At 49.4% G+C, this 22,318-nt stretch overlaps 10 protein-coding genes across 10 annotated transcripts; 4 read left to right on the top strand and 6 right to left on the bottom strand.

Annotated features, from left to right (window-relative positions):
- Positions 1 to 161: 161 nt before the first annotated feature.
- Positions 162 to 992, bottom strand: CC77DRAFT_1043782 (sterol-binding-like protein). Its single transcript, XM_018527330.1, has 3 exons — positions 871 to 992; positions 487 to 816; positions 162 to 431 (listed from the first exon to the last, which is right to left on the bottom strand). The coding sequence occupies exons 1-3, from the start codon at positions 884 to 886 to the stop codon at positions 388 to 390; spliced, it is 390 nt and encodes a 129-aa protein (XP_018381540.1). The 5' UTR covers positions 887 to 992; the 3' UTR covers positions 162 to 387.
- A 469-nt stretch (positions 993 to 1,461) lies between these two features.
- CC77DRAFT_1024548 (hypothetical protein) lies at positions 1,462 to 4,097 on the top strand. Its single transcript, XM_018525895.1, has one exon. The coding sequence runs from the start codon at positions 1,664 to 1,666 to the stop codon at positions 3,944 to 3,946; it is 2,283 nt and encodes a 760-aa protein (XP_018381539.1). The 5' UTR covers positions 1,462 to 1,663; the 3' UTR covers positions 3,947 to 4,097.
- Positions 4,098 to 4,439: 342 nt separating this feature from the next.
- On the top strand, positions 4,440 to 6,741 carry CC77DRAFT_1053781 (hypothetical protein). Its single transcript, XM_018527762.1, has 2 exons — positions 4,440 to 5,301; positions 5,354 to 6,741. Exons 1-2 carry the CDS (start codon positions 4,582 to 4,584, stop codon positions 6,497 to 6,499), a joined length of 1,866 nt encoding a protein of 621 aa, XP_018381538.1. The 5' UTR covers positions 4,440 to 4,581; the 3' UTR covers positions 6,500 to 6,741.
- On the bottom strand, positions 6,606 to 8,979 carry CC77DRAFT_423988 (alkaline phosphatase-like protein). The gene is made up of 4 exons (XM_018531633.1): positions 8,481 to 8,979; positions 8,131 to 8,431; positions 6,955 to 8,083; positions 6,606 to 6,907 (listed from the first exon to the last, which is right to left on the bottom strand). Exons 1-4 carry the CDS (start codon positions 8,539 to 8,541, stop codon positions 6,713 to 6,715), a joined length of 1,686 nt encoding a protein of 561 aa, XP_018381537.1. The 5' UTR covers positions 8,542 to 8,979; the 3' UTR covers positions 6,606 to 6,712.
- CC77DRAFT_1024545 (general substrate transporter) lies at positions 8,795 to 10,846 on the top strand (the record flags this gene model as incomplete). Its single annotated transcript, XM_018525894.1, has 4 exons — positions 8,795 to 9,298; positions 9,346 to 9,971; positions 10,062 to 10,263; positions 10,319 to 10,846. Exons 1-4 carry the CDS (start codon positions 9,105 to 9,107, stop codon positions 10,842 to 10,844), a joined length of 1,548 nt encoding a protein of 515 aa, XP_018381536.1. The 5' UTR covers positions 8,795 to 9,104.
- Positions 10,847 to 11,703: 857 nt separating this feature from the next.
- Positions 11,704 to 12,885, bottom strand: CC77DRAFT_945537 (hypothetical protein; the record flags this gene model as incomplete). The annotated part of the gene is made up of 1 exon (XM_018535025.1): positions 11,704 to 12,885. The coding sequence occupies one exon, from the start codon at positions 12,883 to 12,885 to the stop codon at positions 11,704 to 11,706; it is 1,182 nt and encodes a 393-aa protein (XP_018381535.1).
- Positions 12,886 to 14,597: 1,712 nt separating this feature from the next.
- On the top strand, positions 14,598 to 17,457 carry CC77DRAFT_1065676 (DUF917-domain-containing protein; the record flags this gene model as incomplete). Its single annotated transcript, XM_018528833.1, has 2 exons — positions 14,598 to 16,447; positions 16,497 to 17,457. 2 exons carry the CDS (start codon positions 14,598 to 14,600, stop codon positions 17,455 to 17,457), a joined length of 2,811 nt encoding a protein of 936 aa, XP_018381534.1.
- On the bottom strand, positions 17,306 to 18,723 carry CC77DRAFT_423000 (mitochondrial carrier). Its single transcript, XM_018531632.1, has 3 exons — positions 18,508 to 18,723; positions 18,390 to 18,461; positions 17,306 to 18,336 (listed from the first exon to the last, which is right to left on the bottom strand). The coding sequence occupies exons 1-3, from the start codon at positions 18,523 to 18,525 to the stop codon at positions 17,527 to 17,529; spliced, it is 900 nt and encodes a 299-aa protein (XP_018381533.1). The 5' UTR covers positions 18,526 to 18,723; the 3' UTR covers positions 17,306 to 17,526.
- Positions 18,724 to 18,921: 198 nt separating this feature from the next.
- Positions 18,922 to 20,692, bottom strand: CC77DRAFT_1034611 (nucleotide-binding domain-containing protein; the record flags this gene model as incomplete). The annotated part of the gene is made up of 2 exons (XM_018526883.1): positions 18,922 to 19,517; positions 19,567 to 20,692. 2 exons carry the CDS (start codon positions 20,690 to 20,692, stop codon positions 18,922 to 18,924), a joined length of 1,722 nt encoding a protein of 573 aa, XP_018381532.1.
- A 497-nt stretch (positions 20,693 to 21,189) lies between these two features.
- On the bottom strand, positions 21,190 to 22,318 carry CC77DRAFT_918414 (hypothetical protein; the record flags this gene model as incomplete). Its single annotated transcript, XM_018533692.1, has 4 exons — positions 21,190 to 21,659; positions 21,706 to 22,002; positions 22,067 to 22,118; positions 22,169 to 22,318. Coding segments are annotated over 4 exons (969 nt in total), but the record flags the coding sequence as incomplete, so codon positions are not given.

Genomic DNA, 22,318 nt, shown 5'->3' with positions numbered 1-22,318 from the left:
GCTTGTATGATTTTGAGACATCGTCGTCTTCGCTGCAAATTATGGACTGTGTTTATGGTCCAGTATGCTCAGAAGGCGTTTGCATGTTTCTCTATACGAGCAAGGCGTTGAGGATAGTACACTTCTCGATGCACGTGTAGTGAGGGAGAGTAGTTGCAAATGCATCAAATTCCAAGTACGGCAGAAGTCTCATGAATAACAGATGTTGCTCTAGTGCGGCTACAGTAGCAGCGTCGGACAGGAAGGACGATGCATGGCCAAAGGCGGATAAAGCTGATAAGGCAATCGAACTCAGTAATAGATATACAATTGCAATATTGTGGTATAAATGCGCTATGTGTTTCGATTGATATTTGAGTGCGGCTGTGCTCCATCTGAAGTGCAAGCTTATAGCTTAGCCTTCGTCTGCGCCTTCTTGAGAACCGGTTCCACTGGTTGGAAAACGTCAGTAAATCTTTCCGCTGCAGAAATGAGAACTAAACTTACATTTCGTCGCGCCCATGATGTTTCCTTTCACCTTGAGCTTCCCACTCATGAAGAGTTTCTGCGCATTCGCATTACCAGAGACTAGTTTTCCAAAGTCCTCATCGCTCAACACCAGCGTGGTGCCAGCCTTCTTGCCCTCGGGCGCAGTACCCTTGCCAACAGTGCCAGTCTCTTTCAGATCAATATACCATGACTCTTGTGTACCGGCTTTGTTCTTGAGTGTGAACGCAAAGATGGCCTTGCCGTTCTTGACGGCGTCTTTACGGTCGGCGTCGGAAGCGGAGAGGGCTCGCGAGATCTCGTCAAAGGCAGCGGAAGAGGGGAAGTCGTCTAACATGGTTAGTTGAACAGATTCGAAATGTCGCGGAGCACACATGTGCGTACCGTTCTTGAGAGACATGGTGGCTATGTGTTGCTAGGACGGTGGTGCGGTTCGAGGCGATGCTTCAGACAAAGGTGTAGGTAGGTTCAGTTAAAGATGTTTGTTGGGCTCAGATCGCGAATGCCAAAGACTGTGGGGTATATAACGACGTTCGGAAGCTTGTGACAGCAATGATGATGCATGCAGCCTTGATGTGAATCCGGGGGAAGCATGTGATGGAGCGAGCGGGCCAAGACCCTGAATCGATTATGCCGAGGCACTTTGGGGCTGAGCACGTGGAAAGAATGTGACGCTAACTTTATCGACAGCCCTGCAGAACTCGCATCTCTTGCCTAAAATTACTACAAAGTTTAGCCATTCCTAACTGAGACGAGCAGTGACAGCATGTCATAAGGTAGTCGATGAGTATTCGCAGTGCCATACTTCGTGCGACAAATATACGCATCTGAACAGTTCAAGCGACTGGCCATGTGCCGTGGTGTATGTAACTGGCCTGAACGCTTCTGCATCATTGAAGTAAGACCGAGATGTCTCCGGCACACTTGATCAAGAGTTACCGTACGTTCTCTATAGACAGTGCTACATCGTTTCATCTTTACAGTCAGACGCCTTCTCCAGAGTACCTTCACTCCACAGCCCGATTCCATGTTTGCACTTTTCTGGTGACGTACCTAGACAATCCACGTGAGGACGCGCTACTACGCGTTTCGGCTTGGCGCGTTTCCCCTTTTGTCTCATCCTAGCAATCCACATGCTCAACTTCATTTCCAGAGCTCCGTTCTACCTACCTACGCTATGAAAAATGACCTTAGCAAGACGTTCGGCGAAATCTTCGATGGCGACATCTCTGCTTTCCGCAAGCAGTTGCTAGAGATCCAACACATCCAAGCTGATCGTCAGAAAGCTGAAGAATGGGTATCAAACCTCCGCTTCTTGGATATATCAAAAGTGCCCAACTTAGAGGTGGAAAAGAAGAAGCAAGATCGATGCTTCGCTTTAGCCCAGATCCGCGATCCGTTGCACGATCGAGTGGTCCCTTCGCGCGAAATACCCGTCACGCAACCCGAAGACGATGACGGCAAAACTCCATATATTGCTGTCTCCTGGAAGTGGACCGAAATTAAACGCGAGGCTCTTTACGAAGACCCTAACTCGCCGGTTTTCGACTACCGGATCAAGAGACCAGGTGCGAAGTCTCATAAGAGTAGTTTTCCTGACTCCTACATGGATCGGGTGATTCGGTTCGCACAGAGCATCAACGTATCGAAGCTATGGATCGATAAAGAGTGTATATACCAAAGGCCCGGAGACGAGCGTATGTGGCCAGAAGACAAGCAGCATGGAGTTCAAATCATGGATGTAGTCTATGGTGACAGCAACTGCTCGGTGGGGTTACTTACCGTGGACCTTGCACACCAACAGGATATCGACCTTCTGTCAAAGCTGCTTCAGGGCCACCTCTTCATTGATCCTAAGAATAAAGATTCCCCCAAACTAAGACCCGAAGTCAACATAAAGGCAGTACAGACGCTTATTCTTCGTATCCTCAGTGATCCTCGCTGGTCACGCGGCTGGATCTTCCAGGAAGACCATTTGGCTTCAGACAGGATGGTCTTGCTCATACCATACCCTAAACATGGCCGTGTAAACTACGATTACGAATTTGGGGACATCACTGGAGAGCTGCAGATCAATCTTAAGGATCTCCGACAGAACGTGACGTTGTTCTGCTTGGCTTGCCCTGAAGAACGACAGCGACAGCCCAATACTGATATTATAGGGAAGCTCAAGCAGTATAACATCTGGAACAGAATCTTCATATCGCCTAAAGACAAGTATCCGTTGCGCTCCCGAAGTGGTAGCAACGATAGTCGTACTGATGGCAGTGAGATCAAACGGCAAAATATCGAATTCAGGACTCCAGCTTTTTTGAATACTACCAACAGCGTACTGGACGACATTTGTACCCGGTCATTGGAGAACGAGGAGGACAGGATTGCCATTCTCGCAAACGCTCTGAGGTTTACCAAGCGTATAAACATTTCCGAAGGGTCTACCATACATGAGCCAGGCAAATACAGCCTCTCGGTAGCTCTCCTTGCACTTATACTTATGAATGGGGAGATCTTGACGAGTAGACCATGGGAGCAATATGACTCAATGTATCTCCCCAGCGAGAGTAACTTGATGCGGTACACCTTACGGTCTTATCTAACGGCATGCCGACACCCTTTCATTGTCCCTAACATGAAACTTCAGCAGAGGTTTGTCGACCGCTGTCGTCTCAAATCTCCGAAAATCACATCTCGTGGTATTGAGACAAAAGGCTACCTTTTCGATTTATTTCCCCAGGAGCAATTGGAGGGTCAAGCAAAACAGCATAGCACGCTTTGCTTAACTGAAGCAGACCGGGACGCTTTGTCGGACTTAGGTCAGGGTCCCGTGTTTCGGGGTAGAAAGCTCGATAAGAATGCACATATAGCGTTGGACCTTGTCATCCAGAGATTGGAGGAGCAGTGGCCAGGTAGTAAGCTTGCCAATTACATGCGCAGGCACTTAGTGCTCGATCAACATCCACCACGGCCGAAGGACGTGCGGCCATCTACACCATACGTATTAGATATGATGTTAGCACTCTACCAAGCTCTTCTCGAGAAACGAGAGCTCCGCTTTGCGCGACTAGTTTCAGCGCCACAAGATACAGAACCTGCTGCCATCTTCATCAAACCGGAGCCAAATGGTTGGAAGACTGAGCATGCACTTGACATAAATCCCGACGGAGAGCCTATGCTTGCGAAGGTTTTCACAAGCTGGGACAAGGGTCGTAATTTTTATGACAAGGAACGATTGGCAAGTTTGGAAGTCGGCGTGACATCCGACTTGGAACATCAAGGGGATGGGCAGGAGCGAGGTTGCTTCCTTTACAGCTACGGATGGGTGAATGGGGTTTGGTATGCGGAAGGTGATGCAATGGAGACATTTGTCTTTCCCCTCGCAGGAATCACTGAACAAAAACAGCCTACAGATCGTTCGTCGAGCAATGGGGAAAGGAAGAGGAAGAGAGGAATCGACACCTAAAATAGGACTACTTGTAAATGAAGGTTGAGGCAGGGTTATTAGCACCTGCAACACACGTCATGAACACGGCATGAATACGGCATGAATACGGCATTCTTGAGTCTGGGGTTGAAAGCAACTGATCGTCTTGTTGTGTCATACTGTATAGCAGCAACTAGCGCTTCTTTGTGATATAATAACATGGTGTCAACCTTGAGCTCAAACTAACATATGCCTCATACTAAAAGGTGCGTAGGTAGGTACACTTAACATCAAAGACAATGAAGTACCAACCATACATATTAGGGACAGACTGTCAGCATAGGTACATCAAGACCCGTGACCAGATACGTAGCTGGGTCAGGGGAAATATGGTTGCGTATACGCGTAGGCGCTCTTTTGCTGTGCTGTAAAGAGAAATGCGGACGCGTATCCGACACTAGCAATGGCGTCATGCCCGATTCCCGAGGTCTGCCCAAACGCCACGGTCAGGGGACGCGCTAAGCCTTTCTCCCCACCTCTTCAATTCCGCCAACCACCACATCCTTGTATGCATAGAGATGTGATAGCATCCTGCAAGATGTCAAGCTCTTGCGAGAGTTCTGATGGCCTGATATTTTGACGATTTTTCTATCCTCGCTCTTTCCCGCATCGCCATGCCAGCGCCTACAGCAACAAAACGACGTAAAGCGACTACTGACAAGCTGGCACCACGGAAACGCGCGCCTGTCGCCTGCCAATTTTGTCGACTTCGCAAGACGAGATGTGACGGTGTCAAGCCTGTTTGTGGCTTCTGTAGACATCACGAAGCACAATGCGTCTGGGGCGTAGCAACCGAAGAAATCGCGAGCACACCTGCTGAAAAGGAAATACTTCAACGCCTGGATGAGCTGAGAGACCTGTTGTCGGATGCAAAAGAAACTACTTCGCCTGTAGCCGAACCCCAATACAGTACCTCAATACTACAAACACGAGAACGACCAGCTACGCCCATCACTGCAGCTTCGCAAAACACCACACTAGATCCACTGGCGAATCTAGCTTCACCCTTCACTCACACGCGTTGCGAGAACGTCCTGGCGTGGCCTATCTTCCACAGCGTGGTTGATCCAAATGATGTCGCTGTCGAGTCATTTGTTTTGGAGTGTGACAACTCCGTGGTGCTTGAAGATGCCATGCCAATGTCACCCAAGACTTTCTCGAACGCTCCGGTCTCTGGCTTGAATCTTCAGACTGATCAATTTTTACCACTTTGCCATAAGTTTTTGGACCACGTACATCCTAGAAACCCGATGCTTGATGAGGAACAGCTTATCGAATACGCTAAGCATGTTACTAAGTACGGCCTGGACTGGGACGGCCCTTCGTGTCTGGTCGTATGTGGATTATCATGTGCCATGGTTTAACTCGGACTGACCAATTGTACAGCTAATTTCATGTGCCCTGGCTTGTTACACTGCGCCTTGGGAACGCGGCGATATTGGTTATCATCCATCTGCCGACTCAGTGACCGAAGATGCTGTATCTGCTCAAGCATATTACTTTGCCGCCAAGCAACGGATTGGTCTGCTCGGATGGTCTTTGGTGGACATTCACTGCCTTTTCTTCGCGTCGGTATACGAGAAGTATGCACTGAATCCTCTTCAAGCGTGGTTTTACATTCAACAAGCCTCAACACGCTTGCAGGCGCATTTAAAGCGTCAGACAAAGACTTCATGTTCTGATGATTGCACTGTGCGGTCAGATGGACTAATGCAGCGTGTTTTCTGGTCGGTTTACAAAGCCGAGCACGAATTGCTTCCTGAGCTGCCGTTCAGGTCCAGTGGCATTGAGGTTTTTACGCGAACCGACTCCATGTTTCCCTCACCTCCAGCCTTCGAAGAGGAAAGTAATGATGCCTCCGCGTTCAACGAGCAAGATTCTAGGTCTAAAGAAAGAAGCTGGGCATTTTACCTAGCCGAAATCTCCATTCGGCGCACAATCACCGACACTATATTTACCCTTTATCGTAGGGGCGAGAGGTACTGGCTAAATCATGTTGAGTCGCTAGTGCGCCAATGCGAAGATTCAGAAGAGCAGATCCAGCTGTGGCACTCGCACCTTCCGCTGTCAGTCCAATTTGATCCCGACGGGAACCCTGACAACGAGCTTGCATTCTTCCTGAAGGGCCGCTTCTCTTCATGGCGGAGTTACGTACTCCGACCCGTCTTATACTATGTCCTTCACCGCCCCTCTCAGCAGGCCTTGTCGCCTCAAATAACGATTTGCGCTCGTGGCCTCGTTGCCCTGTGCGCTGAAAGCATCATTCATTATGATCAACATCACCGTCATGGCGGAATTTGGTTCGTCTGCCGGCTTTCATTTACTTCAGCACTTTTGCTGCTAAGTGTCGTAATCAAAAGCGACATTGATGTTCTTCCACCCGCGGACTGGGGGTCACTGGTTGTCATGTCCATCTCAACTCAGCGGAAATGGGAAGCTCAGTCCGCCGATATTCGGAGATTACGAATGACTTTAGAGCGACTTTACACTATAGTTTGTCATCACACCAATACCCCGACATGCCAATCTTAGAACTGTGGCAGAAGTAAAGAGATTCTGTGGTAGATCGATGCCATTCCAGCCTTCTTTCAATCCTCTTAACCGGAGCTTGAGGGCCCTCAATGAACTTGACATTGCGCGCGGCACTTCCAAGTGATCAATCAATCATATCACGTGTAATTAAAACCCGGGTTGACTCAGTGCAACTTGCAAAAAACGGGCTTCTTCGTGTTTAGTTCTAGCTGTCTAGCAGTACTTAACGTACCCAAATTCGTGGCCATAATCGAACATGCCAGTTTCGGCATAGTATGTTTCCCAATGCGCGACCATCTCCTCGAGCTTTTGCGGTTCTTTTTCCGCCAAGTCGTGTATCTCTGCTGGATCCTCCTCAAGATTATACAACTCCCACTGCTCTCGGCCACGAGGCGCCGTCATCCATAGCTAAAGATAGTCAGTACACCTATGTGAGCGAATTCGTTGGTACTCACAGCTTTCCAATTCCCCTTTCGAATTGCCCGAAGACCGAACAGCTCCCAACCAGTAATTTCCTCGGTCTCGTCATGGAAACCAGGTTGGTCACCCTCTAAGTGCGGCACCCATGTAGTACCCCTTACTGGGACTACTTCTCGACCCCTAAAATTGCTACCTGGTGGTTTGACCCCAGCCAGATCCAGCACAGTTGGCAGGACATCCATAACTGTACAAAAGGAGTCTGTAAACGAGCCAGCAGGCAAAGACTTATCACCATCGTGCGATGGAGGGTAACGTATCAGACATGGACATCGTATACCACCCTCCGTTATCCAAGTTTTGAATCCTCTTGAAGGCGCCATTGATGCTGATGCCCACTCGGAGCCGTACCAAATGAAGCTGTTACTAGCACCCATATTCTCTAGACTGTTATCGTAGTACTTGTCGATGATTTTGTTAACGGTGCCAACGGTGCCCATCAACGGAAGGGCCTCGAGCATTGCACCTTCGGCACCATTATCAGACATGAACAGTATGAAAGTATGGTCTAGTTCGCCGTTCCTCTCAAGGTGTTCAACTACCCGACCAATATTCTCGTCGATCGATTCAACCATAGCAGCGTACACCTCCATCTTCCGCGCGGATTCTGTGCGTTCTTCTGCGCTCATATTGTCCCAGTCGTGCCTAGGCATAGGTGCAGCATTCACATCTGGCTTGACAATACCTAAGTCGACCAACCTCTGAAGCCGCTTAGTGCGGAGCGCATCCGGGCCGTCAGCGTACCTTCCCTTGTACTTTTCGATGAGATTGCGCGGCGCTTGTAAGGGCCAATGAGGCGCAGTGAAAGGCAGGTAAGCAAAGAAGGGTTTTTCTTCGCCTTCTCGGTCGTTGAGATAGTTTATCAGTTCGTCGGTGAATGAAGTCGTTGAATAGAAGTCTGCTGGAACGTCGCTCGAGTCGGCTCGGTTGAGGTGCTTGTCGTCACGCATCCAAAATTTGTCTGCATACATTGGAGTGAAGATAGCATCCTTGGGATTATCCAGTTGTGGTTCCCAGTTGTAATGGTTGCCGCAACCGGAAAGGAACACGAACGAATCGTCAAAGCCGCGCGCACAGGGAGACGTCTCCTTGGTAAGGCCGAGATGCCTGCATAGTGAGCCAACGTCATCGCCTGGCGCATTTGTCAGACCTACCACTTCCCGCTCATGATTGTTCGGTATCCGGCGTCTTGTAGAATCTCACTCAATGCAGCAACACGGAAGTTGAGATAGCCTTCGTAGCCAGGTTTTCCTTCGTAGTTCTGCTTGACCGCCATGTGTTCCACTAATTGCCCAAGGCCTGCAATATGATTATCGGTGCCTGACAGCAGCATTGACCTTGTCGGGGAGCATGCTGATGCAGTGTGGAAGTTCGTCAAGCGAACTCCTGTTTCCGCGATCTTTTGGAGGTTGGGCGTATTGATCTCACCACCAAAGGGCGAAATATCGCTGTATCCTAGGATATGTCAGTATAACGTGCATAGAGTCGTTAGAATTACACAGACCTAGATCATCTGCGACGACAACGAGGAAATTTGGGCGCTTCTGTGCTGGCATGGAACCCATGGTTGATGCGGTGTAGAGTACCTGAGTAGTGGTGAAACGTGCTCTGGATGAGCGACCACAAGATTAAGAGATATCAAGAACATGCTCTATCAATATCCGAAGATTGCACCTAGATTCCATCATGAACTTGATGCGCGTGAACGTAGCCCCGACATTGTAAGCTCTAGCCTGTTGAGGTACCGAGCTGCACATCTCCGTTCTTCCCCGTCGACGACCCTCGGATCCGCTAGCGCGTTTCTCATCCCCGTCCATCCCCGTCACCCTCTCATAGCTACTGACTCGTGTTGATGGGACCACAGATTTGGGCTTTCCGTTCGCGTCGAATTCTTTCCCCAGATCGTACCGTGAGACCTGGGGTAACAGCGGGTGGCCCGATGATGCCATCCCAGTCCACTCTGTCGCCAACGCCTGCCGCCGAGGAACGACACGCGCGATATCCCTTGAGCGTTCGCAAACACTATATAAGTAGCGTTGCGCAGAACAGCGATATGAACTCAGCAGGTTCGATCGCTAATTGACTGTTGCCGACTACACCCAAATCCGACGTTTACTATCTTGTTAATATGCAGGTCACCGATGGCAAAGACGGCGTCTTCACGAAGATGTCACGATGTTTCAATGGTCGACTCACATACTCTGTTGGAATCATCGCTCTTAGCCAAATCAATTTTGGTCTTGATCAAGGCGTGTTTAATAATACACAGGCAATGACACCATTTGCTCGTAGGTTTGGGGTATTCAATGCAAAAATTCAAACGTATGTTCCCCAAGCAATTTCCCGACCTTGCACTAAGGAAAGAAAAGCTATGAGCTCGAAACATATTATCTATCCCTCTTGAGCAGTCTCACTTATATCGGCTTCACATTTGGTCTTGTCATGGGCAATATCCTCAGCGCGAAGATCGGACGGAAGAAATGCTTCATGGTGATGTGCTTCTGGGCCATCCTAGGCGCGATCATCTGCATAACTACGACAACAAACAAATGGCAGATGGTAGTCGGACGTATCGTATCATACGTATACATCGGTATGGAACTGGCTCTTGTGCCTGTAACGCAGTCCGAGTTAGTCCCAGCACCAGTACGAGGCGCCACCGTCGGTACATATCAGTCTGCACTACTTATCGGTCAGCTCATTGCGTCACTGATATGCCGAGGTACCGGCAATATCGACGACGATAGATCCTGGCGCATACCTCTTGGCATACTATTCATCATCCCGACCATCATGTTGTGCGCCGTGTGGTACATACCTGAAAGTCCGCGCTGGCTGCTCCAAAAGGATCGGCCTGAAGAAGCTATAGCAAACTTGCGCCTATTGCGCCAGGGCAAGTTCACCGAGGAAGAAATTCAACAGGAATATCGCGAATTCCAGGGCACATTAAATGCGACGGCCAAGAGGGGAAGATTCATTGAGCTGTTCCAGGGAAGTATGTACCACCAAGAACGATTACGATGTCTACTCAGCGTCGCTTTTCGCGGGTATCTCGTGTTTTGAACCAGACTGACAGGACTTGCAGCTAATCTAAAGCGCACACTCATCGTCTTAGGGGTGAACATATTCCTGCAGCTGACTGGGCAGAACTTCGTTTCAGTCTACGGCGCCATCTTTATCAAGAGCTTAGGTGTCATCAATCCTTTCACCATGACCTCCATCAATACTGCTGTGAGCATCGTATTCGTCTTTATATGTCAGCTCGCAACAGACAAGACTGGTCGAGTGTAAGTTGTGGTCCATCTCCTCCGCTACCTTTATCTACTAATACGATACCGTTAGACCACTGATGTTTGTTGGTGCAATCATCCAATGTGGTGGCCTCATGACGATGGGCGGTCTCGGAACGGTCGCCAGTCCTTCCTACTCAATCAAAGCTACTATCGTAAGCATGGTGACCGTCTTTGGGGTTGGCTTCCAACTCGGCTGGGCTCCTCTTTCGCATGTCGTGGCCGCGGAGATTCCAACTCAGCGTCTCCGCGATACAACTTATGCACTTGGCTCCGTCTTCAACATTGCAATTCAATTCGCTGTTTCTTTTTCCATACCTTACCTACTCAACGAGCCGTATGCAGCGCTAGGAAGCAAGGTTGGATTCATATTTGGCGCGACCGCAGCGGGTGCTGTGCTGTTCACGTGGTTCTGCATTCCTGAATGCAGTGGGAAAACGCTTGAGGAGATCGATGAGTTGTTTCTTGAGGGCGTATCAGTCAGGAAGTTCCGGAAAACCAGAGCGACTGTACCGACAGCCCAGTATAAGGGTGATGGAAAGAAGGGTGACATGAAGATCGAATCAGTTGAGGTGTAGAGCCTAAAGGCACGAGTCACAAAGCTTGATGTAACCTCGTCTTATTTATCGAACAAGAGCCCTGGATGTTTCGCTGTCTGTTGAGCCGTCGCCTAGGCATATCCCTGTGTGCGCGATACTTCTCTTGAATTATATTTTTGAGTCAACGCCAACCATCTAGTCACAGTTTATCGATGCCAGAACTCTCCCGCCTCTCAAATCACTGAAACCCCAGCTGACTTCAGATTCTGGGCTGCTTCAGTCATACTACAGGGTACAAAAACATACCGGTGACGTACCACAGATGCCGCCCTTGCATCCCTGATCTGTAACCCAACGGAGATCTCTAGAAAGCTCAAGTCTTGACACAAAACCTGCGGCCGAAGGTTACCGGTCAAACAACGATCAAACTAAAACAGCTTGAAATAGAAGCAGTGACCTAAACAGATAACGAGAGAACTAGCGATTTACGACTACAGTTAGATTCCTTCGTGACTACTGGAATTGACCATCGGAGCTTGGTAGAATAGCTCCAGCATGACGCGATCACTAATGCCGTTAATCTGAGCTTCTATGAAGATTAATGAAAGCGGTCGTGCGGTTGGTTTGAAGTTGGTGGGTATTTTGAAAATAATTGACAAGGGGTTTGCTGTTAGGACGATGGCTGTGAAATATGTAACGCGAATCAAGTTGGGCGAAAGAGATACGGAGCCGCTTGGCTGTCTAGATATGGGCAAGAAATTGGTGCATAAACAAGAGTTGTTCCTCATTATGAGTGTGTCTATATCTATAACGTATCCAAATCGTAAAAGTTGGTATCCATGGCGCTTACTAACCCATTTATTGCGCTTGCGCGGTCTAGTCTATATTATAACTTGATCTATGCCCATCCGATTCTGTAAAGATTATATCCGCTCTCGTCACCTCGTCCAATACCCCTCCTCTTTTCTACGAACTCTGTCTCTAGTATCTTGAACGTTAAGCCATCATCTTTCTTTGGACACAACTCAGGGATGAATGCAGCTTCAACAGTATCGGGAATGCCTTCAAACTTCCCAGTCTTACGTACGGTGACCATTAGCCAGAAAGCCCCATTTTCGGCAAGTAGGTGGGCTGCACAGTCACGGAGCCAGGTGGCGTGCTCGGGAGCGTAGACAACATCCGATGCGATGAGGAGGTTGGATACCGATTCCATGTGTACAGGAGGTTGTGCCCAGTCTAATATGGCAGTGTCCACAGGGGGTGTGTCATATGAATTCGAAGGAAAGTTGGTCTCGATGTTAGCGTTGCAGTTCTCCAGAACAGCGGGGTGATAGTCAGTCGCCGTGATGCTCACAGGGGCAGCACCAATAGCAGGGAGTAATTTTGCGACCGCTAAGCTTACGAGCCCTGTGCCAGCACCAAGCTCAACAATCCTTTGTCCGTCTGTAGCACTCCCTTGGGTCAATCCGAAGCGATCTGGGTCTGCACACATCATGCTACTGAGTACGATGCTGGCACCCCAGGATTGAAGCCCGACGGCTGTGTGGTCCGTACTAGATAGTGGCGCATCGTTCAGTGTAACCTGGACGGACTCTCCAGTGGATGTAAGGAAAGAAAAGTCTCGTGTTAGCGCCTCTTCCTTCTCCTCAGTGGATTCAAACAGGCTTGAAAGAACGAAGCCTGCATCATCTACGAGTCTTTCCCGCACCTCATCGTGGATGTCCATCTCTTCCGAGCGCGCCAGGAGGGAGTTCAGCCATTGGATGGCAAAAGTACGTTCGAACGGGTCAGCGCGGAGGGCTGCTGTCACCTCTTCGGGCGTGGCGTCGTTATCGTCATCTTCGCCTTCGTCTTGAGACGCATAACCAGAATCCACAGGTTCTGGGGGTGACGCAATGGAAGTGCGCTCTCGTTTCGACGCTGGATGCGTGATGGCAATTGGAAGGCGTACAGGACAGTACAAAGCCTGCAAATTCCTGAGTGCGGCGAAAACCTGACCTTCGGATGCCGACAGTAGCGAACGAATAGGTGGTAAACTGCTTGATGGAGGCAGACAACTGCCTGCAAAGCTGACACTCATTTGGGGTTTCGCTAACGAATGAACAGACCAAGAAACGCACACAGGGGAAAGGAACGTGGAGAGAAGAAAGGAAAGAACTGGAGAAGACGTGGAGACAGGGTTCTCCCATAAAGAAGCGAACGCGAGGGACAATTTGACGATACTTAGTTTAGCCTCACGCTCGGGCAAAGTCGTGACATCTAGAACTTTTCACCGCCTATCGTTTGGCAGCGTGGGCACATTTGTGGGAGTGAATGCAGGTGTAAATGCTGAGCTTACATTCTGCTCTTTCTTGAGGCTTCGATCAGAACGTCAGCTACATGCAAGATATATAGGTCATGAATCCAGTACGAAGAACTGCGCCTGTGTACATATGCCCTGGGTTCGTGAATTTTGCGTGGGATGGCGATTGCCACGTGGGTCGCTAAGCCGAGCCTCATCGGCGCTACTCGAGAAAGGGCTTAGTGTCAATTTCTGCAGGTTCCATCGTCCACGATCCCATCTTCGGTCAACCCCGGCAAGCTTGAGTCGCGCCAGCAAAAATAACCTTGAAACATCTTAGTATACCCTATCTGGAATTTCCTCAGCGACACGTTGATTGTAGCACTAGTGGCTTGGGATCGCTTTGCGCGATATGGTGCCGAAGCTGCTCAGCCCACTATGCCTAGCACGATCGCTCACGACCATGTTTTTTACTTGTTTGGTAAAGCATGGAAGCTGCTCGTGCAATCGTCGCCGACTACTTCCATCTACCACGCCTTAGTCGTCGCGCTAGCTAAATCCCGATAGGCACTTCTTCTCTCAAGTCGCGATCTCAGGTAGCCGTATGCTCAAAACATATGACTAGGTAATTGTGACTATACCTCAGCATACGTTCTAGCAGAAAGATCTCTAGGATTGCCAGATCATCGTTGCGATTAGTCTCTCGCTACAGTCGTCTCGCCCCGAGGCACAAAGACATACTCTTCATAGTGGAACTGGTGTAGTTGGGGAAGACAACGATAAGTCGTTTCGTCTTAGCGCTGATTACCTTAGAAAGAGGGGTACGGCTCACTTCTAGCCTGTCTGGTCCTCGAAGGGCAGTAATCGGCTTTGGTGAGAACTACTCGGAGATAAATACTTCTTTGTTAACGATGGGCAAACTACTGATGATAAGACGACGCGTAACAGGAACTGACTCCAGAAGTGGGGTGTGGGCTAGGGATGGGCAAAGCAGGAAGGAGCTTTCGGGCACCCGATGTCCGGACCTAATCCGCCCCACCAACGAAATCTTATCAGATCCATCTAATAATCAACATATAGCGGCCAGCAAATACACAATTTGATCAGAGGCCTGCGACCTTCTTGTTTGATGTGTTTGCCGTTACCATGGCTACAGTAAAGAATCTGCGCATAGGCGTTGACGTTGGCGGGCAAGTACTACGAAAATGAGCTACAGGTGTCAAGAGACTAACACTACGCACAGGACGAACACTGATGGAGTCATCATCGATCCTACAAAGTCCAGTGAAGATGGAAGAGGGATTGTTGCTTGGTACGAACGCGATTCTTGCACGTTCATCGACACGTGTCCTTGTTTATCCCCTTCATCACGAACTTCAACGAACACATACCGCAAGATTCATCCAAACGGGATACAATTTTGTTGAAGATGAGAGCTCATATCAGGATTTAGGCACAAGGCTCCTACCACTACCAACCCAAGCCATGGCATTGCCGACGCCATCACCACCATGTTCAGATCTGCATCTGTAGACCCATCCTCAGTTGCGAGCGTGACGATAGGAACCACCCATTTCGTCAACGCTGTAGTGACTCGTGATCGGACACGCCTCTCACAAGTCGCTGTACTCCGTCTTTCCGGACCTTTCAGCAAACACGCACCACCATGCGTCGACTGGCCAGCTTCTCTGCGGAACATTATCCTCGGGCATTACGCTCTCATCAAAGGAGGCTTAGAAGTGGATGGCAGTTTGATCTCCGACATCAGAGAACAGGAGATTGTGGAGCAATGCAACATTGTCAAAGAGAAAGGAATCAAAAGCATAGTAGTGAATGGTGTCTTCAGTCCGATCGATACAGTCGAGAAGCAAGAAGAGCGTGCCGCCGAAATTATCAGGCGCGAACTAGGAGAAAATGTCGATATCGTCCTTAGCAAGACAGTCGCTAACCTTGGATTTTTGGAGCGCGAAAATGCCGCGATATTGAACGCCTCGATTTTGTCCTTTGCTAGAAAGACGATAGCGTCATTTCAGACACCAATCAAGGAACTCGGACTGAGCTGCCCCGTCTTCATCACTCAGAACGATGGTACGATACTAAGTGGCGAAGCAGCAAGCCGGCTGCCTATCCGAACTTTCTCATCTGGTCCAACGAACAGCATGCGTGGCGCTGCTTTCCTTGTTGGGAGGCAGGAGAACGGCGGAGCAGTGATGGTCGTCGACGTCGGTGGAACGACCACTGATGTGGGCTTATTGCTTGCGAACGGCTTTCCCAGGCAGCAAGCCGCATACTCGGAACTGTCTGGAGTTAGGATGAGTTTCTCGTACCCCGATGTGAAAAGCATAGGACTGGGAGGTGGTAGCTTGGTGAGAAAAGTTGGAGAGAGATTGCAAGTAGGACCAGAGTCAGTGGGGTACCAGCTACCAGAAAAGGCGCTCGTCTTCGGTGGAAATGTTCCTACAGCAACTGACTACGTTGTAGCGTCTTCACCTGATGTCACAATAGGCCAACCGGAAAACGTGCGAGGAAAGCTGCAGGCAGACAACGTACAAGCATTTCAAGCTGAGACAAAGATTATGCTTGAAAACATCATTGACAAGATGAAGACATCGCCTGATGATCTCCCGGTTCTGCTCGTCGGTGGTGGTGCGGTGATAGCTCCAGATGAACTGAAGGGAGCGAGTAAAGTGATAAAACCTCAATGGTCGGGTGTAGCCAACGCTATCGGTGCTGCTATGGCGCGTGTCAGTACTGTCATCGATACTGTCAAGTCAACAGAGAAGCAGACTCAGAAAGAGCTACTAGCTGAGATATGTGAGGAAGCTAAACAAAAGACTATCGAAGCAGGCGCTTCGGCGACAACGGTTGCCATTGTTGAGGTGGAAGATCTTCCGTTGCAATATGTCGCCAACAAAACACGTTTTATGGTCAGAGCTGCAGGAGACTTCGACTTCTCAAGGGCAGGGGATTTCGCAGACCTGAATATCACTAAGGAAGAAGATGGCATAGAGACCAGGTCGAGCGCAAGCGATGCCATCGCGGCGCCTTCGAGCGAAGATGCAGCTGACCAGGTCGACGTAACACCGGAAGTTGACATCATGGGGTATAAGCCAAAAGTGGCTAACCGAGAGTGGTGGATATCAGAGACTGATCTCGAATGGATCACCATCGGTTGCTACATCCTAGGTACCGGCGGTGGAGGTTCTCCATATTCCACTATGCTCCGAGTACGTGGTATCCTTCGATCTGGTGGAAGCGTTCGCGTCGTAAGTCCAGATGACCTCAAAGACGATGCGCGAGTAGGAAGCGGCGGCGGCGCTGGCAGCCCAACAGTCGGAATTGAGAAGCTGTCTGCCGACGAGTAAGTTTCGTATCGATATGATACTCTGCATTTATTGATGCTTGTGCAGAATGATGGACGCTCAAACCCACCTCTACGATCTCATCAAGGGTGGTTACGCGACACATATCATACCTTTAGAGATTGGCGGCTCGAACGGGTTACAGGGTCTCGTCTTGGGTGCATCGACTAACATGAACATACCATGTGTAGATGGCGATTGGATGGGCCGAGCATATCCTACAAAATGGCAGACAACGCCAGTTGTGTTCGGTGAGCGAGAAATCGTGTTTGCACCAGTCGCAGTGGCTGATGGAAACGGCAACACGCTATATATGCCCACTGCAACGAGCGATCTGAAGGTCGAACAAGTCATTAGAGCAGCATTGAGCCAGATGGGAAGCTCTGTCGGAACAGCCGATGCCCCCGTTACAGGCTCTGAAACACGAAGATGGGCTGTCGAACACACTATCTCGCTGTCGTGGAGGATAGGAAGAGAGGTAGCCCGTGCGCGCAAGGAGAACAGAATTGACAGTGTGGCGCAATCAATCATCGACGCGGTTGGAGGCGCCGAAACAGGCCGCGCGCTTTTCAAAGGCAAGATTGTCGGTGTAGAGCGTAAGCTGTACATGGGCCACGTGTACGGCGAGGTGATCATAGAAGGCACTGGAAGCGAGTATCAAGGCAAGATCAAAATACCCTTCAAGAACGAGAACATTGCCGCGATAAGGATACCGGATGGTGAAGAGAGTAAGACTGGTGAGGAGAAGAACGAAGATGTACTCGCTATCGTTCCTGACCTCATTGCGGTCATTGATGCGCAAAATGGCGAGGCCATTGGGACGCCAGAGTATCGATACGGACTGCTAGTCTCAGTGATCGGTATCACTGCGAGTGATCGCTGGACTAGTCCAAAGGGTATCGAAATTGGTGGGCCGAAGGCTTTTGGGTTGGACCATCTAGAGTACAAGCCCCTGGGCAAGTTTGTAAAGCCTGTAAGCGTTGTTGATGAGTATGACGGAAAGCAATAAGTGTTAGGTACGGAGGTTGGCAGAATGGTCTTTAATGAAGAGGCCAGTGTCTTAGGTCGTTCTTTGCATCTATGATACTTCGGCTTGCTTCGTGCCGGGATACAATGGTAAAATGAGCTTGACAGCAGCCTCGTAGCTCGTAAATAGTATACCACCACTAAACACCGTGCGCCCTAGTCTCATCGTTGTGCCTTTCCAGAATCCTTTGATACCATAATCCAACAACACACTCTTCACAGCCTCAGCAGTGCTTGTACCTCTTGCGCTCTGCGATCGTGTCTTAATGACATCGAAAGGCTGTGTGGAGAGCGTTGTCACAACGCCTGCTACTGATCCGTTTGCGAAATTGACTGCGGTGTTCTGTTCGATGTTCTTGGTCTTTTCAAAGTCTTTGAGAATATTGTACGTTCCCATCCGGAATGCTGTTGCTGATGCCTGTTTGAGGGTAGTCCCTGCAAAGCCACGGTATAGACCGAGTATACCGTGCTCTTTCCAGATTGTTGCTGTCGCATGAAAACCGGAGCGAAAACGCTTTTCATTTCTGGCGTCATCAATAAGTGCCGTTTTGATGCGTTCTGTAGGTGTGACCGCAGTGATCGATGCGACTACCCCAGCAGTCATGCCAGCCAACAGATTGCGAAGTGGCGAAAGTGTGCCAGTCTCTGGATCTGCGAAGGATAACTTGATCTGATCGAAGAAGAGAAAGCGAACAGCATCTTTGCCTACTGAACCGAAGACCAGCGCTCCGCAGCCTTTGTAAAGCGCTTTGATTCCCTCATTTTGATAAACTTGGGTCACGACGAGGAAAGGGTTTCGTGGTGTCGGTACGCCTTTCTCAGCTCTCAACTGTACACGCGTTTTCGCAAACTCGAGAGGATACTGCAAGTGGAATAAGCTACTAGACCGAGACCGGAATGCCTCTTTGGGCGTACCGAAAGAAAGCCTTCCACACCGCCAGCAATGCCGCCAGCTGCCAAAGAGACTATTGCGGGTGTGCTTTTGTCCTTGTAGTCGTCAATGATGCGCTTGGAGAGTTGTGGGTGAGCTTACATTGGCGCCTGAAACCATTTGTGTCTAGGGAAATCAGGATAAAGATGATGTTGTGATGGAAAGTGATGCGGTCGACGGGAAATATCATAGATGCCTAGGTTAGTAGCCAGCCGATAGCCGAACCAGCGGCTCCGTTCCCGACAGCCTCAGCAACACCGATGCGAAAGCGACACGTCAAAACGGGGGATTACGCCTTGAAAGATAAGGACAAATTTGCGAAACTATTTGGAGTTGATCGTCGCATTAGGTCAATCATGTCCCGCGCAACTTGACCTGACTATCTTTGTTCGCTCATTATTCATGCTACCAAGACTGAGCGCCGTTCGCCCGCAAATATATCGAGGACTTCGTCAACATAACGCGCGGCTTTGAACTCGCACTCGATTGATCGTAAGACTGAATAGCCTGCTGTGACTAGGCGGTAGCATCGTCTAACTCGAACAAACTATCGAATCGATTGTCCCTTGCCGCAGCATAGGCAACCATCTTCTCATCGCTACTATTGTCATCGCTCTCGTCTTGCGCATTGTTACTTAGCTTGCCCAGTTTCTTGAGAGCTTCGTCCACGTTCCAAGCAATTCTCTCAGCGCCTACTCTTGCTCCGACTAGGTTCGGTGCTCCGGGCCCCAGTTTCAATCCGGCGAGTCGTCCTGTCACAAACAGAGGAACATTGTCGTCCCACATCAAGTCTTCGTTCAGACATGGTAAACCGCCAATGTACTTGATCGGATATTGTTGTTGGATGCTCTGAAGGTAAGGAATAGTACGGATGTCAGACTGGATACCGGTTGCAAAGACCATATAGTCTACAGGCGGGAGCTTGAGGATTGATTCTGCCGAAGACACCTCACAGGCCCATGTTTTGGATGATTGCTCCCATTCTGCGGAATGGAGTTTGGTATAGTTGTGTAGCTCGATCTTTCGACACGCGACATGCGAATCGAGAATTTTCCGGTAGCGTGGTGTCATACTACCTCCGTTGCGGGCTTGTACAATCATATCAAAGCGCTCTACAAGCCATCGTTAGTCAAGATTAACCAAGCACTAACGTTGACTGACCTTCATCTGTGTCTGCCGTCCAGAACTCAGCTTGCTTGAAGTTCCGAAACTTGCCGACCCACTCTAAATCTACGTCGAAATGTTTGACCTTAAGTGGTCCACGCATGAGCATCCACACTTTGTTGACGCCCCGCTTAATCGCCAAATCTGCGAGTTGGATGCTCGTCAAGCCGCCACCAACGATGAGCATACTCGTCAGCTGGCGAGCCTGAATTTTAGCCACCACATGAGATGGTGGAAATTGCTTAATCTGCATCGCGTGAGCAAAGCCTTCGTGTGGACGATGAGTAGGTAGACCAGGAACGAGGGGTATCGATGGCGCATTCCCAGGACCAACAGCCAGCACAACTAGATGTGCAAAGCGTACGCCTTGGTCTGTTTCGACCCGAAATATTTTTCTCTCATCCGCCACTGCACCATCCGAGATGAAACTTCTGAGCTCTGTCTCGTCAAACTTCGAAACCTTGTCATATTGGATGTCCATGACGCTCTCTTTCCTCAATAGATCCTTGCCAAGTCGATATCTCTTGATAACCTCTTCACAATGCGCATCAAATAGATCGGTACGTGGCACATAGTAATCTTTTCGATCCCTTTCATCCACATCGGGTGTGCGACCCAAAAATCGCCCTTGCGTCTTCAAGTTCTTCTTCTTTTTATGCTTGCTGACTTCCTTTCCGGCAACGCCAGGCAAAGCTTGAATGTCCTTCTCCCTCTCCTTTTCATAGGTGTACCCGAGCAGTGCATCACGATCAGCGGGATCAACGTGGAAGAACATCGGACTTCGAAGGTAATCAATGTGAAAGGTTTTGAAGAGGCGTTTCCATTTGGACATCCAGTCTGCGCCATCTGCATCGAGAACCACCATGTCTATGAATTCCTCGGTTGGTACATCATGATCGCAGCCACATTCTGAGCTACCGGGGGTGGAGGGTGGCGTTGGTAATGAGTCCTTGTTCGTTCGGTAGTTTTTGATGTTCATTTTTCGGCCATGTTTCCGGATCCAGTGGTACCGTTGGTGCTCATCGTCTGTGAAGGTTGCCGATGGTGTGTGTTCACGGAGTCGTGCTGCTACTGCTAGGCCTGCTGGCCCGCCACCAATGATAAGGACGTCGTGAATGTGCATTGTGTTGCAATCTTAGAATACTGACTTGAAACCCTGATGAAATGTGTAGATTAAGACACCTTGAAGTACTTCGAATGTCTTGCCCATGTGAGTACCTGATGGCTAGCGTTCCAAGTTGGGCGCATCCATCATGGTGCTAAAGGTACCCGATGACGAGGACACGACTTCACTCAGACGACGGGTCGATGTCAGTGTCAGATCCCTTCGAGTGCATTTTCAATAATGCCTTGCTCGGGGACGAGTAGTCAGTCGGATGTGTGGGCGCAAGTGGAGCTCATCCTTGTTCATGGGTATTTGTCTATTTTTTTTCAAACAGCATGATATGGCTCGTGATCCTTAGGGCCCTCAGTCGTTGCAGACGTCCGCCAACTCGCAGGAGTACTCAAGCTCGACACCCGCTGTGATCTCGCGTCTTCCATCTCGATCGCACTGGTGATAAATTGTGGATCGTTGTCTTCTCTCTGTTTCCCCAGACCGCCATTCATGTCTTCTTGACTTTCTGTACGTCGGAAGATATCCCGAAAGCCTCTAGGTATTTGTTGTTGTCTGGGTTCTGGCCAATAAGCGTGGGTATGCGAGGACTGTTGCGCTCGTGTGACAGAGCTAGGCCCGTATGGACTATCCGCACTATACGTGTGCGAGTTCCAGTTTCTTAGGCCAAAGACGCGTTGAATGAGTGGATAAGTGAGGGGCAAGTTGGCGCAGAGTATAGCTGTATATGACTCCCGGAGATACCAGATCGTCCACTCAGTCCCGAATGGGTTCGTAAATGAGTAGTACTTATTGAGAACTGCAGCAACAATAGTGAATGCCCCTATGCAGAAGATCACAAACAGTATAGTCTTATTCTTCTTAGGTAGACGAACTTTGAAGAGCAGCGGCATGGGTATGCTTAGGATGATCAAATCGCTGGAAATGTTGAAGACTGCGTTGGTGATGAGATGGTTGGTTGCTGCCGAACATTGTTCTGTTATCGTAAGTATTGTGTGAACACAGGCAGCAAAGTCACTCACTCGAATTGGGAGGTACTGCCCAATATTGGTTGAACGGCCTGCACCAAACCCCAAGATATAGTACTTCCATGACCACGAATGCGACAGCGACGTAGATAGAGGTAGCGACGACGATTTTGTGTTGCGGCAGAACGAGCGTCATTCGGTTGTACATTATGAGCAAGCAGGCCTTGACCAACCATATCGTAAGGAGTTGCATCTGCTCTACTACCAAGACGAGCTTGGACCCGTATACACGCATCTTGATCTCAGCCTTGGAGTATTGAGAGACATCGTCTCCAGGCGGTATCAAGTTGCCTACAGTTTGACATAAGAAATCAGCAGATGTCGCACTTGTAGATCATACATGGAAATTACGTACTACTAGTCTTTGCAATTTGATGCATGATAGCGATAAGCACTGTGTCTGTAGCCTTAGGTATCGATCAGCACCTACAGTCGTTCAACGTTGTGAATCACAAACCATAGCTACAAGAATTAGGTAATCATCCAATTGTAATGACTTCCATGATCCACGGTGTATTCTTCGCGAAATAAGTCGAATAATGACAACGACCCAGCAAACGCCATAGAAGATTCCAGCTTCGGGGTCGAGCACTCCCGACATGGGTAT

Source organism: Alternaria alternata (genome assembly GCF_001642055.1).
Source record: "Alternaria alternata strain SRC1lrK2f unplaced genomic scaffold CC77scaffold_23, whole genome shotgun sequence".
Classification (NCBI taxonomy): Eukaryota; Fungi; Ascomycota; class Dothideomycetes; order Pleosporales; family Pleosporaceae; genus Alternaria; species Alternaria alternata.
Note: the sequence above shows the minus strand (reverse complement) of the source record. Positions and strands in the feature narration are given on the sequence as shown.

Coding starts and splice junctions, on each gene's coding strand:
- CC77DRAFT_1043782 (XM_018527330.1), bottom strand. Junction 432..486: donor CATCATGGGCGCGACGAAAT/GTAAGTTTAGTT, acceptor TTTTCCAACCAG/TGGAACCGGTTCTCAAGAAG.
- CC77DRAFT_1024548 (XM_018525895.1), top strand. CDS start 1,664: ATGAAAAATGACCTTAGCAAGACGTTCGGCGAAATCTTCGATGGCGAC.
- CC77DRAFT_1053781 (XM_018527762.1), top strand. CDS start 4,582: ATGCCAGCGCCTACAGCAACAAAACGACGTAAAGCGACTACTGACAAG. Junction 5,302..5,353: donor ACGGCCCTTCGTGTCTGGTC/GTATGTGGATTA, acceptor CCAATTGTACAG/CTAATTTCATGTGCCCTGGC.
- CC77DRAFT_423988 (XM_018531633.1), bottom strand. CDS start 8,541: ATGGGTTCCATGCCAGCACAGAAGCGCCCAAATTTCCTCGTTGTCGTC. Junction 8,084..8,130: donor ACAATCATGAGCGGGAAGTG/GTAGGTCTGACA, acceptor CTCACTATGCAG/GCATCTCGGCCTTACCAAGG. Junction 6,908..6,954: donor GAAAGGGGAATTGGAAAGCT/GTGAGTACCAAC, acceptor GACTATCTTTAG/CTATGGATGACGGCGCCTCG.
- CC77DRAFT_423000 (XM_018531632.1), bottom strand. Junction 18,337..18,389: donor GTGTGGAAGGCTTTCTTTCG/GTACGCCCAAAG, acceptor TTCCACTTGCAG/TATCCTCTCGAGTTTGCGAA.